Source organism: Cynocephalus volans, chromosome 7 (genome assembly GCF_027409185.1).
Source record: "Cynocephalus volans isolate mCynVol1 chromosome 7, mCynVol1.pri, whole genome shotgun sequence".
Taxonomy (NCBI): Eukaryota; Metazoa; Chordata; class Mammalia; order Dermoptera; family Cynocephalidae; genus Cynocephalus; species Cynocephalus volans.
In genome coordinates, this window is record NC_084466.1 from 36269406 (window position 1) to 36290245 (window position 20840).

A 20840-nucleotide genomic window follows, 5' to 3' on the forward strand; every position below is an offset into this window, starting at 1 on the left:
TCCTGGCACTTTCTGACTAGTATTAAGGTGTATTTCAGAAACTTTACAGATGAATCTCTAAGAAGCCAGGGATCAAAAAGTACCAACATGTGGCAAATTTTCCTAAACATAAAATCACTGATAGCCTTACAAAGCAAATAGAAATTCCATGATACTAAGACGTTAAGGGTCCCCAACTTTCATAGGAATACATGAATATACTTATTTATGACTTCTAAATATATTTCCTTAGGTATCATAGGAATTCACTGAAGAGGAATCAATGTCTAAAGTCTAGGTAAGAGGCTTTGGAATTATCATAAACTAGAAGAATAAGGCAATGTAATGAGGATTTTTCATTTAGAGATGTATAAATCAGGATTTCTCAATAATAGCACTATTGACATTATTTGGACTAGAAGATTATTTGTATAGGGGGGCTGTCTGGTTTATTGTAGGACATTTAGCAGCATTCCTTGTTATAAAAGCACTAGATGCTAGTAAATATACATACTGAGTTTTGACAATCAAAAAATGTCTCCAGCCATTACCAAATGTCCTCTGGGGGAGGGAGGAAGCTCCCAGAAGTAACTCACATCAACTATATTTTCCCTTTATTTTGGCTGTCTTATTTGTCTTCATAACTCTACAAAATATTTTGGCCAAAACCCATTAGTGAAACATACGTATCTTAGTTATCTTTGATTACAACTTCACCTGGAGTCAGTGTTCATTTCCTGTTGACACTGGCAGCAGATTCAATGGCTTAATCGTATTACAAGATTATTCCTCTATACCCTTATGACACATTTTTATTTGTCATTAACAGCTTCTGCCAGAAGGCAACAAAACCAAATTTTCAAATTTTATGAAACCATGCAGACATAAATCCATGCAACACAAAAGCACACACAAGAAATGACAGGCACATATAAAGCATCTTACTAAAATTAAACAAATAGGTGTTAAATGCCAAATAAAAAGCAAGCCAGAAATTAATGGCCTAAGACTTCAAAAGACATTGCACATTTCTCTATAAACCTGGTCTTTACCAAAATTCATGTTATAGGCAGTCATTTTTAATTACAAGATGTTGAGCAATAATGTTTTTCAAGGTAAGTATGCTAAGCTTGACATCGTACATTATGTTCAGAGAAATATCATCCAGCATGAAACATGAAATACAAACTAGATTAAAAACCTAAATTTAATCCAATTTAAATTTATATTTTATTTTTATTACAGCAGATCAACATAAAAGAAACACTGGAAACTGACAGAATATAGAAAATAAAATCCTATATGATAGATTTGATTTCAAGTAGTCTAAAACACACTTGGATTTTCAGAAGACACATTCATATTACTTTCCTTGTTACTTGTCATTATTTGACAAGTAATGCACTATTCATCACTCTCAATTTACAGACAATCTTGCTTTATTTGTGTAGTTATCTTGGCACTAAACTGCATGTGGAATAGCCTTTAAAACAAATACTGTACTATCCAAACAACTACCTTGTAATAATCTACAGAAAGCATTTGCGGCTCCTAACTATAGCCTGAAAACACATTAACTTTTTGAGCTTTGGCATGCAGGTTTTCCTCCTCTTTACTTAACTCAGTCATATTACTTAGCCCTCACTAAGGAGGAACACATACAGTCATTGAAAATAGTTGTATATATTTACATTCCCATCAAGTACTTGTACTCTGAGTACTCATATTTGCTTAAAGAACAAACGACTATTCCTGAGATCTGCTTACATTATAAAATCATATTTACAAATGAAAATTCTACTGAAAGTTACTCAAAATGCTTAAAGTTTCAAAGAGATTTTTAATCAAGTTAAAACAGCCTTCCCATGATGAACTGAGAATAGCGGATGCTTAAACATAATTCTGATAAGCTGAATAGGGGATAATTTGTCTTTACCTGATACACTGAAAGCATGCTGAGAGCCTGATTTTTAAAATCATTAGCTGAGAAGTACTTACAATTAGTTGCCAATGGCTGAATTACACCTTTGACACCTAGAATGATTATATTGCTTTAAATAGTAATTTTAGTAGCTTCCAAGATTTCTGGACTATCTAAAGCTATCGAAATTAGAGATTCTTAGATAGTTGCCTACTAAGGTTTAGACATAGTAAAATACTTGATATCTTTAAACTCTCCTTCTTGCTCAAAAACTATTAACGGTTAGATTCACAAAGTCACAGATTTGGTGGAAAATATTAAGTTACAGTCACCTGTAACTTTTGCAACTAAAAATAAATGAATGATTGGTCTCCTTTTAAATTCCAGTTATTCTTAATCTTCCAAATTTCTAAAAAGTTTTACATTATAATGTCATGTCTACCAAGTGAGTAGAATTAAACAGTAGACAAAAACTGAGAATTAGTTATAAATACAGTCTTTCCAACAATAATATTGAAAACTACCAAGATTTAAATTCTTCAATATTGAAACGCAATTTTGTTCTATAACATAGCCAGGTTATAGCTTTTTATCCTAATCAAGAATCTTCAAAATATTTCCAAATACCACTAAGGTAAGGCTAATGCCACTCACCATCCCCACTAACAAAGCTCTCCACAAGCCAAGTATACAGAAAATGCCAACTGCATGCACTCTAACGTTGAAGTAAATGCTAATATTCTTTCTCCATCACAGATTTTTCTAAAATGTAGTTATTTAGGCTTCAACATCCAGAAGTCAGAATTTTAGTCTATGGAGCAATTAAATACCAAAAATAACTATACCTAATCTTAGGCAAGTGCTTTAGTTACTTTTAATTAACTCATTAGACTAAAAAATGGGATAAAGCTGAATTTTTAATTTCTAATAAAACAAAAACTACTATTGTCAAATAGCACTTCATGCACTAGGTACTCAGACAGAAATATTACCAATAAGTTGCAATATTAATAAAAATGTCCCACTTTAAACCACATGCATAGCACACAGCATCCCCATTTAGTGACATGCCAGGACAGAAGTGCAATGATGAGTTACACAAAGGACAAATAATAGTCACCAGTTGTTTTGTTTTTACTGTAAACTGTCAAACTTACCCATTCTCACCATAAATCTTTTGAAAGAGTCTAAGAAACCAGAAAACCAAAAATTAAAAAAAAGTCACTTTTTCTGGTTGTATTTATTTCTCAATGTTCACTGTCTTTAACTTAAGAGTCTAACTGGAGATGGACAAATCTCAAAGGGTTGCTTCTTCAGCTGCATTCTTAGTCATGTCTCAAGTTCTCATCGGTCTCATATCTCAAGTAATTCAAATTAAGCAAAATTAAGTGTTTCTGAATTTATTCTGAACCAACAAATTCATAAGAAAAGGCTTTCCATTGTCACTGATTAGTTAAATTTAGGCCTGCCAATTTTTTCAACCTAGTCAGATTTGTCCATCCCTAAATTCAAAAAACTGAACATTCATCAAAAGGCATGTTGTATAACAAATTATCATCAAAATGGCCACCCTTACATACATGTAAAATTCAGACATTAAATCACATTCATGCATTTTAACAAAGTTTTCACTGAACTTTAAACTATAAATTAAAATAAGTTATGAATTGATAGTCCAAGAAACCTAGGTCGAAAATAAAACTCAAGTTAAAATAAAATTTGCAATGCCATATTTTAAGGAAAATTTTCACCAAAAAAAAAAAAAAAAAATCAGTCACTCCAAAATATCAGAAACACATAAAACCAAACTATAACCAGACTGTTAAAAAATGCCTGAATACGAGAATAATAGCCTGTAAATATACTCAGAAAACATTTTTATGAAACTTCATATTGCAGAATACTACCACAGTCTTGCTTAGGACCAGAGACAAGTTTTGTGCAGACACCTTCTTAAACAGGCCTAAACAAGTGATTTAGTGATGTGCAAATATGGAATTGCATTTTTTTCCATGAAATGACTGAAAGTTTCTCAAAGCAAAATAAACTTGTACAGGATGCTTCAAAATGGCACGCAACATGCAGGGCTGAGCAGTGTGCTGCTGCTTTCTCGCACAAGAAATTTACACAATACCATCCACTGCAAGCACAATCCTTGCAGAAACACACTCTGACCTCTCGACCATCAGCCGTTTCTTGTGCCTGAGTCTGCTGGCCTCCCGGATGGACTCCCATTTCTGAAAGTCAGCCTCACTGCAGGGGCCTGGGGTGAAACTGAGGGGAGGCACAGTGGTTCCCACTTTCCAAGACTGGATCTTACGAATCAACATGTCGTCTTTCTTCTGCCTGTGAGAAGGGACTAATATTCTACAGCTATTACTTTTTTCTTTGGATGGGTATGTCCTTTCAAGTACACAGAGAAATTTTGCTTGAATTTCCGGAGGAAGAGTCCAGGGTTCAGGGAAAGGGACTGGCTGGTATCTGTCTGGGGCCCCGGACAGAGGCACTTCTTTCTTCTGTGCTGGAATTCGACGAACAATCATATCATCTTTTTCTAAATCTGGAAGTACAAGTTCACCTTCTCTACATTGCAAAATTATATCTCGCTCTACAGGATCATCTTGCTCAGAGAGCCTTCTAAAGTCTTCAAAAGTTCGGAAAACACACGGATTTGCGTGGAAAGCTCCAGTCTTTCTGACAAAGAAATCATCATTCTCTAAGTCAGGATCCAGGGCTGACATCTCCAGGTCATCTCTTCTATAGCCTGGTGCACAGGAGAGATTCTTTCTGCGTGTTATGAGCCTTGGGCCTGAGGTGGGGTCAATTCTGATATTTGTTTCAGAAGACAAGATGTCATCAGAGTATGTTTGGAGAGCCTGAAGTAACAAAAACTGACTGAAGCACAGAAAAGAAAAAGGAAGGGAGAATCTTATTAAGTTTGGGGAGAAAAGGTTACGTAGGTAGCTGACTAACTAGCCAGTTACCAAGGGAGAATTACTTTAGGGGGGCCATGAGAAGGATTCTTGCTAGGAAGACAGACTAGCATTTAATTCTACCACCTGTGACTTTCCTGGACACCATTTAAAGAAACGAGTAGAGTGTACGTCCCAGGAAAGGTGGGCACCACCGAGGCCCTGTGATGGGGCTGGAACACAGGAAGCATACACCTCCCTGACACATAGCACCACTCCCCTGCACCCCTTCCTCATTCCACTGGCCACAGTGACCTAACCCCTGTCACCCACTCCCCTAAGATAAGAAGGAACGATCCTGGAAAGATTCAAAAGTTGGGCATCATGCACTTTATGCAATAGGTACATGTAACCAGCAGAAAACAATAAAATGAATTGCTCTGAAGTTTTTTTTAAAAGACGGTGATGAATCTTTTCTTTGCATTTTCCCCAGACTTGCCCTTCCCATCTTTATACGTTATTTCCTTTCTCCACCTCTCCATGCACAGCACAACTGTAAAATTAGGTAATCTTTCTAAAAAGCCTTTTAAAAATGATTCTCCAAAAGAACGTCACATGTAAATACATACTGTCTTGCACATTATTGTGATAAAGAACGTTGACTCCTATAACTTCCAAGCTGATGTGCTTACATAGAAAGCGATATGTTATATATTATGCTTTTGTACTAAATCTAGTAAGTGAATAAGATTTTGTAATTCAGCGCAGTCAGGTCCCAGGTTAATGCAGCAGCAGAGGCAGGCAGAGGGGCATCTGAGGCCAGACCCCAGGCAGGCAGGCTCATGCAGACAGGTGCACCTGGGCTCATCTGAAGCACCACTGGTTCTCCTGGCTGCATGGGTGTCCCGAGATTTTGTGGCCTGTTTGTAGGCTAGTTCCAGCAAGAGTGAACGTCTTTGGCACTTGCCGTCTAGCCTACGTTCTGCTTTTTGTGTGCTACTAAAAGTGGTGGAGTTTCTGTCAGAGCCTGAGTCCTCATCCTCAGAGTCTGAATTCCTTCCACTGTGGAGTGACACAAAGAATAGAAGTGGGGAGGGAAGAAGACAAATAACTGGAGAAAAACAGAACTACTAAAAACAATGCCAAGCTATGACAATATATAGAACAGGGCTTTTAAAGATTCAGATCATAAGGGTTAAATTGAAACAGATTTTTTTTCAACTACAGAGGTTTTATAGATGTTAGGGAGAAAATTAGCCTTTCTCCATCTCTCTCATAACAACAACAAAAAAAAATGCACAGAATCCTCCCAGCCAGGGTACTGAATGAACACTAGAATAACAGAAACATGCACAGAGACAAACCTGAATCCCTGAAATTCCTTATACCATGGTTTATGAGTTTCCCTTTTTATTCTTTTCCAGTTCACATCTTCAGGGATCCAACATTTGGGAAGAAACTGATCAAAAGAATTCCCTGGGTTTGGCATGACTGGACTTAGCTTTCGCACATAAAGATCATCCTTTACAATGTTGGGTAGGTTTCTTGTCTTTTCTTCTTCCAAATAGCAAGAGGAGTTTGAAGAGTTCTCCACATTGGTGCCCCAAGTCCTCCTGTGGTTACTGTTTAAAACATCCAACCCATTAAGACACCATATGAACAATTCATGACACAGAACACAAAAGGCATGCTTTCTGGCTCACAAAGTTGAACACCACTGTGAACAAGGCAAATTAGTTCCCGTTCTCATCACCACAGCTCCTAGAACGTTAAGGCATTATAACAGCATCTCATTTCAATTAGAGAATAGCTAGATACACATGGACCAAAAAAAACTTCATTAGAAGCTGTGTTTAAAAAAAAAAAAAAAAGACAATAAATAAACAATTTGGGGTATTACTTTCTGAATTAAAATCAGCAGCATCAGCATGATAGACATCCATATCCAAGACAAATATTCCTGACCTGGTCAGTTGGCATAGCCCAGTGGCTAATGTACCAGCAGGAGAAAATATTTGCGGACACGAGTTAGGAGAGGTGGTTTTCGAGACGAAACTCTCCGGCCTCATTTTCACTTGGAATCTACGATTGGCTAAGTCATCCAAAATCACATCCGGCAACCTTCGTTCATCCTCAGAGTCCGAACCACTTTCAGAACCACACACCTCCTTCTCATAGGAAGCTGGATTGGAAAAATCACACTCTGCTCTGCTAATTTGATGGAAAATTAAAGGATTCTTTTCATGTCCACTAAGATCAATCAAAATGGGGAAAAATGAAAGAAAATAACACAGCCGAGCTCACAATGAACAATATAAGTCATCTACTATGCTGAAAAATACCAATAACCTGAAAGCATACATCTAAAAAAAGACTCAGCAAATCATATGCTGACATTCTGAAGCAGAAGAAATATCTTCGAGATAAGTATGACTACAATTAGAGGTAAGAAAGAAATTCTCATTAGCGAAATTTAATATATTATATAAGAGATACATTTTAAGAGCCACTCCGTTACCACATTTAAATATCCCACCAAACCCCACAAAGCACAGTAAACTCGGTAATCACACAGAATTCCAGTACCTTGAAAATGTTCCATCTGCTTCTGTGTACACAGGGCTTGCCCAGCTTCTTCGGTTATCGTCATTCTTGTCCAGCTTCTTCTTCCTCAAGGGTGCTGGTACATAGGATGGCTGTCTACTTTTGTTAGGTAAAAAGCGATTGAATGGTAAGGCAGTCTTTGGTTCGATAGATGAAATCCTTCGATATGACATATCATCTTTATTATAATCCTGCATTTTGAATGTAAATTCAGAATCCGTGTCACTTTCGCAACCTATAAAGAAGGCACAAGAATTTGCTTTACTCTGCAGATGATTCGCCTAACTGAAACCCACACAGCGTGCCTGCTTTGTCTTTCCCTTGGAAACCCACTGCTGCTACTGCTAACTGCAGGGAATATTTTTAGAAATTTGTCATGAAGTTGTGATAAGATCCATTAGGAGGAACTTGCTTTGCATACTGGAGGCACATCCAGTACATTCTTTTGCAGTTGCACCCTCTAAGCAGAAAAAGTCCTGATTTACTACTGAACCCCTTTTTTTTTCGGTCTGCTGTGCCCCCATGATTTTTCATAAAATTTGTTGATGTAATACACATGAACAGAAATCTAGCCATTGAGTCACAGACACTTAAAATGGGGTACACCAAGATCATTCTAGGGAAACTTCGTAATTTAAAATAAGGCATGTGGCTATCTAAAATTTATGTGAGAGGAGAGATAAGAACATAGAAAGAGAAGCAAAAAAGCACAAGATTGCAAAGGGGTCTGACAGATCCTCATGAAGGCCCTACGAACAAGAATCACACATTAGAGATGCAGTTAGACTGGAAGACTTCTAAAATCCCAAAGGAATCTCAAATCTTATGCCTGAATGAGAGCACAGAACTCAAAGCTTCTTCTGAGGGTGGCCATGGAAATTATATTGGGAACCTTGTGTTTTGAATCAAAATCATTTAAACACAAATTCAAAAGAAAAGCTTTTGATAGACCTCAAGGTCAGACAGATACAAATAGTAATCTGCTCCCTTAAAAAATAATAAATCTGCTCTTTTAAAGACATGGGAAGAAAAGAAAGGAGAGAACAACACTATAGATCCAAACTGAGCTGTCTCTCCTTCCTGCCTCGTGTGCACTGGCAAAGAAGATTTGCAAATGTTGCCTGCTTCCCACCAGGGCCCTCTCAGAGGCTTGCTGTGCACAGTACCTGACAGCTACAGCTCTGAGCACGTACAGCACCTGTAGGGTTAACCTGAGCTGAGGTTGGTCTGTCTCCTCCCTCCTGCCTGGCAGGAATCTACAGTAAATAACACTGAGAATAGTCTACAGGAAGTGGTTTGACATGGAGCTATGAACCAGGGACAGGGTAAGAGGAGAGTCATGGTGAAAACGGATAAAGTAGAAGCAGCTATGATCAGGAGCATGAGTCATCAATAATCTGGTGCTTTGCTAGTTTTCTGCCACCTCCTAAAAAATAAGATATTTCTCTCTTATTTCCAAACAATGTGACAATGATTCTAGCCAAAATTTGTACATGCGAAATTTTAAAGTCACAAATAGACTATTCTACTTCTGAATTTTTAAAGTTAAAATCTTTTTTAGCCCTATACAGTGCCCTGCAGAGTTTTGTATTTGCCCAAACATCATTCTTCATATAAGAATTTTCTTACACAGTAAAACTAGAGAATTTGATATTGCAATTCTGTTATCCTAAAAATATTATGCTAAACTGTAGTGGTGACCAATTTGGGACTACAATCCGGTCGGTAGCAGCAGAATTTTAATACACTAATCACAAAACAGCTTTATTATCCTGGTCTACCTCAACCCACCCCCAAGCTTTTTTGTTTGGTTTTTTTTCTTCTACTTAATTGTAATTACAAAGACCTCACTTCTGAACTCTTTATCTATTATTGAAACAAAGATGATGGTACATATCTGCGGGGTACAGAGTTGAATATCAACATCTGTGTACAATACGTGATGCTCAAATCAGGATAATTACAGTCTGCAGCTCCTTTCCCGAGACCAGGAAGCAGTGTGGCCCTCTGCCTTTGGTTGCAGGTACCAGGCACCCAGTCTAGCAAGGATCTGAGGAAAGGACTTACAGTCCAGAAAGCTGCACCACTGCATCTAAACAGACTGAAGTCTGTACATTCCCACATGCCCTCAATCTTTCCCCCTTTTATTCTTTGTTGGCCAGATACAAATTGAAACATAGCATGTCACAGGTCCTCAGTCAGGACAAAGTAATAGGAGGGTACTTCAAAAAGTCTGTGGAAATATTTCTATTATCTATCAATTCTATTTTTCCACAGACTTTTTGAAGTACCCTGGTATAGTGGGTTGAGAATTTCAGCCTCTGCTTTAATCACTCAGATGAACTATGAATGTAGATTCATTTCTTTAAAAGCATTGTAATCATCATCTGGGCTATGAAAAAGTTATACCTAGATAGCAAATAGCTAACAAATGCAGAAGTAATTATAAATGTTAACACTAAAATGGTCATTTACATTTTTTACTTTTCAGTTTTAAAATACAACTACTCCAAAAGCTAAAGAATTTGGTTTTTTGTTACCATACTTAATAAATTATTGAATAGTTTTATAGTTGAAAAAAATTCATTATAAGTTGCATTTATGTAAATTTTACATCAGAAAAAAAACAAAAATTGAATTACAGTTAATGGTGTGCACACCAAAGTATTTAGGACAATTGTAATGTACTCTGAAATGCAAAAAATAAGATGGATAAAATAATGCTTAGCGAGAAAGACATGGCTAAGTGAGAAAGCAAGCACAGTAAAATGTTACGATAGAAGCAGGTGGTGGGTACATGGGTGTTCCCTGTAAAATTATTTCACGTTTGCTGATGTTTGAAATTTTTCATAATAAAAATGCTAGGAGAAAACACTTAGATATAAAAGTAACATTTAAAATAAACAAGCAAAGAAAAATCCCTAACAGTTAAGCACAAATCCACAATCAGAACTCTGAATCTCTTCCTGTTAATGACGAGGAAGCACAGAAATATTTCAGGAAACTTGTGGTTTCAATCTAATCACATCAGGCTAGTGAGAGATTGACAGTCAAAAATTGCTGACACTATCAGTAACTATAGTAATAAGACTTCTACTTAAATAACTGATTTGACCAAAAGTCTGGGATTTTGCAAAAAGGTTCCTTCCACAATAGATTGACTTTCATTAGCACATTGCTTTCACACTTGCTCTGTACTGGGTTAGCTCTGACTCTGACAAGAACCAAAGATGTTTTCTACCACAACGTTAAGTAGCATGGTACCCAATCTGTCAAAGTTTAGAATATTCTATCATGATAGATACCAATCATTTCTTCTCTTGGATACAGATAATTATAACAGTATTTTTTCTGTCTTTTTATAACAGAATTTTTTTTTTAACCCTTTGGGGAAAATAGAAAAGAAGAAAGAAAATTAATCAGGAACTATAACAGATTTATTTACATTATCTTATTTATATTATTTTTTATACTTAAATGTATCAGCTAACAGGCTTCATAGGCACAGATTATCACTATAAAAAAGGTAACAGTTAACCCTGTCTCCTCCCCAGTCCTCTCCAAAAACTAATTTTTTTTTTAAAGTGAAAATATCACCAATATGAGGGGGGGAACGTAGCAAAAAAGAAATCCCCAATTACACTTGAGACTCTGAAAATCCACTTCTTGGTGAAATTGTTGCCTAAGTAGTTTTCACTCCATTTTTCTACTCTCTACTGTTCTCAGTTTTCTTAATAAGCAAACAGATAAAAATAAATTGACAGCCAATACTGCAACTCACCTTCACGTCCCCCTCTTAATGTGATATCAGAGGAGCAACTTGTCAATGACCGAGAGCCCAAAGAATCCAAGCTTTCAAAGGAATCTTCTCTCTTATGGTGGCCTGAAGTAGCAGGAAATTCTCCCCGCTCAGGACACCAGGTATCACCGTAGCCGCTGTCCCTGCCACTTCTTTTCAGGCAGCTGGAGTCTTCAAGTGCCTGAAGAAAACATTTTTTCAAGAATAGTAAGTTAGCATAAGCTTTCAAAAATGTAACAGGTCATTACTTGTTAGTTTGCATAGTTCAAGTTGTGCTGCATTAGATGAGGTAATGAGATTTTCCCTGTTAAAGATAAGAAACAACCTGATAAAAATCAGAAAATAAAGGTGTAACTGTATCACAACTAACACATTAAGGAGGTATTCAATATTCAAAGTAACAATAAGGAAGTATTCAATATTACTTAATAAAGTAGTATGGTCTATTTAAAATTAAGGAGGGGAGATGTTCAATAAAGAAAAGTTAATAATTAGAATAACACTGAAATGCTAAAATCGTGATTATTTACAGTTCTCTGGCAATAAATATGAAAGAAGATAGAGAGAAAAAACACCCATAGTTGAAACATCCAAAAGGAGATAAGTTGAGGAGCTATGGGCAGCTCCCTCCACCCCCGCCAACAGAAGGTAGAAGCATGAACGGGGACGAAGGCAGGAGCCACAGGTAGCCTCTCCCACCCAATAGAAGGCAGGAGCATGCTGCAAACACTGCTTCCACATGGGTGCTCCACCATAGCCACCACCACACTCACTGCTGCTGCAAGGATGGCTTACAACCACAGTAGCAGCCACAGCAATTGTGCAGGTGGCTCACTGCCCAGCCTACCACATCAACACAAGGAGAGTCGGGCCGGCCCGTGGCTCACTCGGGAGAGTACGGTGCTGATAACACCAAGGCCCCGGGTTCGGATCCCATATACGGATGGCCGGTTTGCTCACTGGCTGAGCGTGGTGCTCACAACACAAGGAGAGTCACTGCCAGAGCCTGGAAAAAAAGGAGGACATCTCTCTCCTCAAAGCCTACAGCAGAGTAATAGAAGAAGCAACTGCCCTGTCAGATGACCAGACATCAAGGTAGAGATACTAGAAATATGAAAAAACAAGAAAATATGACACCAAAGGAATACAGTAATTCTCAAGTACCAGACCCTACAGAGCAGGAAACTCTTGAAATGACTGGAAATTAATTCTGAGCAACAATCTCAAGGAAACTCAATGTGATACAGAAGACTCAGACAACACAATGAAATGAGAAAAAATATCCAGGATATGAAGGAGGAAATTTACAAACAGAATAATACCTTAAAAAATAATATAGCAGAACTACTGGAACTGAAGGATTCATTCAATGAAATAAAAAACACAATTGAAAGCTTAGCAGCAGGTTAGAGCAAGCAGAAGAAAGAATTTCTGAACTCAAAGATGGCCTTTTCAAAATAACCCAGGCAGACAAAAGAAAAGGAAAGACGTATTTTTTAAAAGTGAAGAAAATCTAAGAGAACTAGCAGACAATCTTAAGCATACAAACATCCAAATCATCAGGATTTCAGAAGGGGAGGAGAAAGGAAAAGGCATTGATGAAATGGAAATGAAAGGAAAGGCATTCAATGAAATAATAATAGAAAACATCACATGTATAGAGAGAGACACACACCTACAGATTCCAGAGGCTCAAAGATTCCCAAACAGATTACATCCAAAAAGATCCCCTTGGCCAAACTTACAAAGCTCAAAGCAAAGAGAGAATCCTGAAAGAAGCAAGAATAAAGCATAAAGTCACCTATAAGGGAGACCCCATCAGACTTACAGCAAACTTAAAACAGAAACTCTACAGGCCAGAAGAAAATGGGACAACATATTCAAAATACTAAAAGAAAAAAAACTGCCAGCTGAGAATTCAGAAATGAGGAATGAATAGTGTATTTCCAAACAAACAAAAACTGTGGGAGTTCACCACCACATGACCAGCCCTGCAAGAAATCTTCAAGGGAGTCCTGCATCTATAATCCCAAAAAAAAGTAAACACTACCATGAATATACAAGAAAGAACAAAACCCACTGGTAGAATAAAAATGCAAATGAGAAAGAAAAAGTAACTAAATCTTACCACCTCAAAAAACCAACAAACGTCAAATACAAACAATAAAAGGGAAAGATATGAACAAAACATATTTAAAACACCCAGACAAAAATCAATAAAATGCCACAAGTAAGACAATACATTTCAATAACAACCCTAAGTGTAAATGGATTAAACTCCCCTCTCAGAGGACACAGACTGACTGATTGGATTAAAAAGCTAGACCCAACCAAATGCTGTCTTCAAGAGACTTACCTCACTTGTAAAGACACACACTAATAGTGAAGGGATGTAAAAAGATATACCACACAAACGGAAACCAAAACCAAGCAGGACTAGCTATTCTTATATCAGATAAAATAGACTTTAAACCAAAAATTATTAAAAAAGAGACAAAGAAGGCCACTATATAATGATGAAGGGATCTACCCAGCAAGAAGACATATCATAAATATATATGCATCCAACATCAGAACACACAGATATACAAAGCAAACACTATATTAGTCCTATAGAAAGAGATAGACCCCAATACTATAAAAGTTGGGGAACTGAACACCCCACTCTCAGCACTGGACAGATCATATAGGCAACAACCAACAGAGAAAGGTAGGATTTAAACTATGCTTTAGATCAGGTGGACCTATGTAGATATCTGCAAGTATCTACAGAACATTTCATCCAACAACTACAAAATATATATTCTCATCAGCATAAGGAACATTCTCCAAGACAGAACACATGTTAGGTCACAAATCAAGTCTCAACAAATTTTTAAATCAAAATCATTTCGAGCACCTTTCAGACCACAACAGATTAAAACTAGAAATCAATAACAAGTGAAACTCTGTAAATTATACAAATATATGGAAATTAAACAACATGCTTCTGAACAACCTATGGGTTTCAGAAGAAATTAAACAAAAAATCAAAAAACTTCTTGAAACTAATGAAAATAAAGACACATCATACCAAAACCTGTGGGATGCAGCAAAATCATTACTAAGGAGGAAATTTATTGCAATAAATGCTTACATCAAAAGATAGAAAGATCTCAAACAACCTAACACTACACCTCAAAGTACTAGAAAAACAAGAACAATCCAATTACCAAATTCGTAGTTTGGAAGAAATAATTAAGATCAGATCAGAACTAAATGAAATAGAGACCCCCCAAAAAGATACAAAAGATCAGTGAAGCAAAAATTTGGTTTTTTGAGAAGATAAACAAAAGAAACAAACCATTAGCCAGACTAACTGAAAAAAAATAAGAGAGAACACCCAAATAATGAAAATTGGGAATGAAAATGGAGACATTACAACCAATTCCACAGAAATACAAAGATTCATTAGAGGCTATTATAAACAACATACACCAACAAACTTCAAAACCTGGAGGAAATGGATAAATTTCTGGACACATACAACTACCAAGACTGAATCAAGAAGAAACAGAAAATCTGAATAGACAAATAACAAGTAATGAAATTTAAGCAATAATCAGCAGTCTCCCAACAAAGAAAAGCCCAGGACTGGATGGCTTTACTGCTGACTTCTACCAAACCTTTAAAGAGGAATCAATACCACCTCTCTTCAAACTATTCCAGAAAATTGAAACATAAGCCTTCTCCCAAACTCATTCTATGAGACCAGCATCACCGTGATTCCAAAAACCAGACAAAGATACAACAACAACAATAAAGAAAACTCCAGGACAATATCTCTGATGAACATAGATTCAAAAATCCTCAACAAAATATTAGCAACCCAGATACAGCAACAGATCAAAAAAATTATATTCCATGATCAAATGAGATACATCCAAGGGATGTAAGGATGGTTCAACATACACAATTCAATAAATGTGATACACCACATCAACAAAATCAAGGACAAAAACTATCTGATTATCTCAATAGACATGGAAGAAGTTGACAAAATTCAGCATCGCTTCATGATAAAGATTCTCAGCAAATTAGCTATAGAAGAAAAATACTTCAAAACAATAAAAGCCATATACAACAAACCCACTGTCAATATCATCCTGAATAACTTTCAGCTTTTCCCATACTAATGGGAACAAGACAAGGATGCCCACTTTCACCAGTCTTGTTTAACATAGTATTGGAAGTACTAGCCACAGTAATTAGGCAAGAGAAAGAAATAAAGGGCATCCAAATTGGTAAAGAAATTAAACTGTCCATGTTTGCAGATAACATGATCCTATATATAGAAAAACCTAAAAACTCTACCAAAAAACTCCTAGAGCTGATAAACAAACTACTAAAGTTGCAGGATACAAAATAGACACACAAATCAGTAGCATTTGTATACTTCAATAATGAGCTAGCAGAAGAAAAAAATCAATATAGCAAGCCCATTTACAATAGTCACCAAATAATAAAATATTTATGAATCAATTTAACCAAGGAGGTGAAAGATCTCTACAATGAGAACTGCAAATCACTGCTGAAAAAAATTAAAGAGGACGCAAAGAGATGGAAAGGCTTTCCATGCTCTTCAAATAGAAGAATAAACATTGTGAAAATGTCTGTACTACCCACAGTGATATACAGAGTCAATGCAATCCCCACCAAAATAACAATGACATTCTTCACAGAAATAGAAAAAAAAAAAAAAAAACAATGCTAGCATTTATATGGAACAACCAAAGACCCTGAATAGCCAAAGCAATCCTGAGAAAATAAAAAAATTTTTTAAAAAGGAGGGATAACTCTACCTGACTTCAAATTATACTACATAGCTATAGTAAACAAAACAGCATGGTACTGGCATAAAAACAGACACTCAAAACAATGGAACAGAATAGAGAATACACAAATCAATCCACATTCTTACAGCCAAACTGATCTTTTGACAAAGGCAACAAGAACATACATTGGAGAAAAGACTGCCTCCTCAATAAATGATGCTGGGAAAACTTGACAACCATATGCAGAAGAATGAAACTAGACCCATACCTCTTGCCATATATGAAAATCAACTCAAAATGGTTTAAAGACTTAAATATAAGACCTGAAACTATAAAACTACTAAAAGAAACACAGAGGAAACACTTCAGGAAGTGGGACTGGGCAAAGACTTTATGAATATAACCTCCAAAGCACAGGCAACGAAAGGAAAAACAAACAAATGGGATTATATCAAACTAAAAAGCTTCTTCACAGCAAAAGAAACATTTAACAAAGCGAAAAGTCAAGCAACAGAATGGGAGAAAACATGTGCAAACTATGCACCTGACAAGGGATTAATATCCAGAATATACAAGGATCTCAAACAACTTAACAGTACAAAAACAAGTAACCTAATTAAAAAATAGGCAAAGGAAATAAATAGGCATTTCTCAAAGGAAGATATACAAATAGCCAAAAGACACATGAAAAAATGCTCAACATCACTCAGCACTGGGGAAATGCAAGTTGAAACCACAGTGAAATACCATCTCATGCCAGTTAGACTGGCCATTATCAAAAAGACAAAGAATAACATGGTGCTGAGGATGTGGAGAAAGGGGAACCCTCCCGCACTGTTGGTGGGACTGTGAATTACTGCAGCTATTATGGAAAACAGTATGGAAGTTCCTCAAACAAGTACAGAAAAAACTGCCATATGATCCAACAAATCCACTGCTGGTGTACACCCAAAGAAGTGGAAATCATCATGTCAAAAGGTATCTGCACTCCTGTGTTTACCACAGCTCTATTTACAATAGCCAAGAGATGGAACCAATCTAAATGTCCATCAACAGATGACTGGATAAGGAAAATGTGGTATATCTACACAATGGAATACTACTCTGCTGTAAAAAATGAAATACTGTCACTCGTAGCAACATGGATGAACTCAGTGAAAATATTTATGTTAAATGAAAGAAGCCAGGCACAGAAAGAGAATACCACATGTCCTTACTCATAAGTGGCAGCTAATGCCACCACCACCCCCGTGCCCTGCTGGTGTCCTCAGGCATGGAGCTGGGGGAAGTTGAACCCAGCCACACTTGGGTAAAGAGCACACCAATAGCACCATTTCCACATGGATAACCCACCATAGCCACCACAATTGTCATGTCTGCTGCAAAAGTGGCTAGTCTCTATAGCAGCAGTCACAGCTACTATGCATATGGCACACCAGACTCTCAACTGCATTGACACAAGGAGAGGCACCAGCAGAGATCAAACAAAAGAAAAAGAAAAAGAAAAAGAGATCCTCTCTCTCTGAAAAGCACACTCTAGAGTAATAGAAGCCGCATCTGATTTATGATAGTAGGGGAGGATTTGATCACACCTGTCTCGGTACTGGACAGAGCATCTAGGCAACAAACTAACAGAGGAACAGTTAATCTATAAGACAGAGAGAACAAATCTATGGTTATTAGAGGGGGAAGGAGGATTGGATAAGGTGCATAAAGAATAAGTATGATTTGTAACAATTAATATGCCAATAAAAAATAAATTTAAAAAATGAAACAAAAAATAAGTGGGAGCTAAAAAAAATTAAATAAAGAAAGAAAGATATAACAATCACAATAATTCTTTGATCTTTCAAAAAGAAAAAATGGAACTGAGGTCACCGGGGGGAGAGAGAGGAGGTTAGCAAGAAATTGGTCACAGAAATGATTACCCTGTGTAATGATAAATACAGTAATTATCCTGGGGGTGGGGGGGAGAGGAGCAAAGGAGATAAGTTGGTAAAATTATACTGAGTCTATGTCCAGGAAATATTTGGGTGGTTTATGTTAAACATAAAACCATAACAGTTAAGGTTCTTTAAATGCACCCCCTGCCAAAAAAAAAAAAAATAGTTTAAATTTTTTTTAAAAAAAGCAAAAACAGTTGGCACACATTTCACAGAATTCATTTATTTTCACTCATAATGAAAGCTAGATCTGAGGTGCTGGCAGCTGAGTTGTCTTTCTTGTTGAATCAAGGGAAACATACTTGTTTGCTAACATACAAAACTTATTTTCCTTGGACCTAAATAACATTTGTTTGGCTCCTATAAAAGATACATAAAAATATGGCAAATGCTGTTAACCAAAGGTCTGTAAATTATATAGAAACTTACTCAAAATAAGCATTTTTAATTAACGTTCCTCTAAGAAAGCTAACAGCAAAATAAAATTAGACTTTTTAAAATCAGGATTTGATTTAAGTAAAAATTATAAGGCCCTTTGTATAGTCCTGACTTCTAGTAATCAAATATCTAGTAACTGAAATTTTTTAATATGGTGAAGGTAATTTTGTTACTATAGTAAAAATCAGTAATGTTACTTTCAGTTGAGCTTACTCAGTTTGAAGAACCTAGGAATTACTAACAACCAAATGTAATATGTAAACCTTGATTAAACCACAATTCAGATAAGAAAGAGCTATGAAAAATAGTTCGGAAACAATGGGAAATTTTTAATATGGACTGGATATTAGGTAATGGAGAATATTTGAGTTTTCTTAAGTATAATAGACTTGTGGCTATAGAGAAGAATATTCTTACTCATAAGAGATGCATGCTAAGCATTTAGGCATGAGGTATCACGGTATCAGCAATTTACCTTAAAATGGTTAAGTAAAAACATAGGTGGGAGGATAGATACATAGGTAAATAAAGCAATAAAGCCAAAACAGGAAATTTTAATAATTCAATCAGATGGTGCACATCTGGGTATTTGTTGCCACTATTCTTTTAACTTTTAATTATTGAATATTTTCAACACATGGAAAATGTTGGAAAAAGTGTGTTTACAATGAGTAACCAGTAGCTGTCTCAGGCACACTTTTCACTAATACTGGATCTGTCAATTCATGGTTCAGTTGTTTGACAAGTGTTTGAAGCACCAATAAGGTCTAGCAGATTTAAGTTGGATTTCATATGCTTTAGATGCCAGACACCCTGGCATTGGAGTTGACATCCTGTCATGAAAATGCAGGCACCTACCTTACTCCCTGCTATTTCCTAGCAGATGGGGAAGCTAGGCCTATTGCTGGTGCCACCAAAATACTTCTCAAAATATAAAAGGATAAAAAAATTTTAAGTAAGTCTTCAGATCCATCAGGTTTCTTAGACACATATTTGCTGAGGTCTTAGAGTTTAGTACACAGCAAGATAATTTTTGACCTCGTAAATGTTAAAGATATTGATGACGGCCATTTCAGTTATATAAGAACCTCAGTCTGGCCCTGGTGCCTGTGTTTAAGGATGACTTCACCCTGACAAGTCACCTAAAATGAGTCACCTCCAACTTATAAGATAACTCAAGTGCAACAGCTTACAGCAAGAATTTTTTTTAACTGGTATTTTGGTTTAGCCATTAAGCCTCATCTAGTTAAATGGGAAAAGTTTGATGGATAAAATGATTTTGTTTTTAACAGAACTGATGCAAAACGGGGATGATATAGTCACACGCCTCTCACGGCTATCCCATAACAAAGGAACCACAACTACAGTTTTACCTACGAAAAGATTTTTACACACTCTGATTTTCACATTGGTGACAGGAAACAGCCTTTAATGAGGCACTCCTAGCATAAACACTGTACCAGGATTATCCAACCTGAGTCAGACTGTCATAAAAAGGACCAAAGGATGTAAAGAGAGCACTAACATATGAGCCAAAGTCCCACATAGTTTTTAATTGAATGCTTTCATAGCTGAAATAACTGTAAGGCAAGGCTCTCCTTGTGCCCAAAGGCCCCTGCAATTCTTCCCTCAGAGCCTCACCCTCCTTCATGGCAGTGACCCATCTGCTCATCTGTCTCATCAAACAACTGTGCTCTGTGCAGTTGGGTCATTTGCCATGAGTGTTTTCCCAACACCTAGTACAATGCATGTGCATGTTGATATCTCACCTACTAACCTATTACCTGAACTAATTATTCAAGGAATCTGAATAGAGTGCTATCGACTCATTACAATTTTTTATATATATATATATATATATATATATATATATGAAATTTCTAGGCTCTATAATCTCATCTCTCTATAATGTATGTGGCTGAACTCAGGCAAAACAATTTAAAGATCAGGAGAGATGTAGAGGACAGTGATCATTTTCATCCTGGCCTAAAATTTCTATCTTCCAATCATGGTAATTAACATTTATCATATCCTTACAATGTGCCAGACACTGATGCTAAATGCATTATTGGTACAGACTCATTTAATTATCAGAAAAACCCATGAAGCAACTACTATTATTTAGATGGTATTATACACATACACATACACACACGCGTGCGCGCGCACACACAGGCACACACACACACACATACACACACACACACACTCTCTACATATATTCTTCTGAGCTCTGCAAATTCCCCATCTGGATCTTATAAATGAAGATTTGGCAGAACTACAGTCAGTCCTGGCACTCAGCTGTCCTCAGAGGTCCTTAAGCATTCAAATGGTTGTCATATTGATTCCAGGATATAAAAGGCTAAAAATGTGTAAAACAAAGGATTGTAACTTCAAAATATTATCAAATTTTACTTAGCATTCACTAAT

General features: G+C 36.5%; 1 protein-coding gene across 7 annotated transcripts in view; it reads right to left on the reverse strand.

The window, feature by feature from the left end:
* LMO7 (LIM domain 7) overlaps positions 1–20840 on the reverse strand; it is a 119258-nt gene that overhangs the window by 44218 nt on the left and 54200 nt on the right. For 3 of the 7 annotated variants that reach the window (XM_063101719.1, XM_063101715.1, XM_063101714.1), the window contains exons 5-11: positions 11198–11396; positions 7399–7651; positions 6778–7062; positions 6177–6434; positions 5671–5874; positions 4076–4795; positions 3058–3087 (exon numbers count right to left, since the gene is read on the reverse strand). In XM_063101719.1, coding sequence (XP_062957789.1) covers positions 3058–3087; positions 4076–4795; positions 5671–5874; positions 6177–6434; positions 6778–7062; positions 7399–7613 — 1712 coding nt within the window. In that variant the 5' untranslated portion in view covers positions 7614–7651; positions 11198–11396. Of the gene's footprint in view, positions 1–3057; positions 3088–4075; positions 4796–5670; positions 5875–6176; positions 6435–6777; positions 7063–7398; positions 7652–11197; positions 11397–20840 lie in introns of those variants that run through there. The other 4 variants (XM_063101717.1, XM_063101716.1, XM_063101720.1 and 1 more) reach the window with 4 other exon arrangements.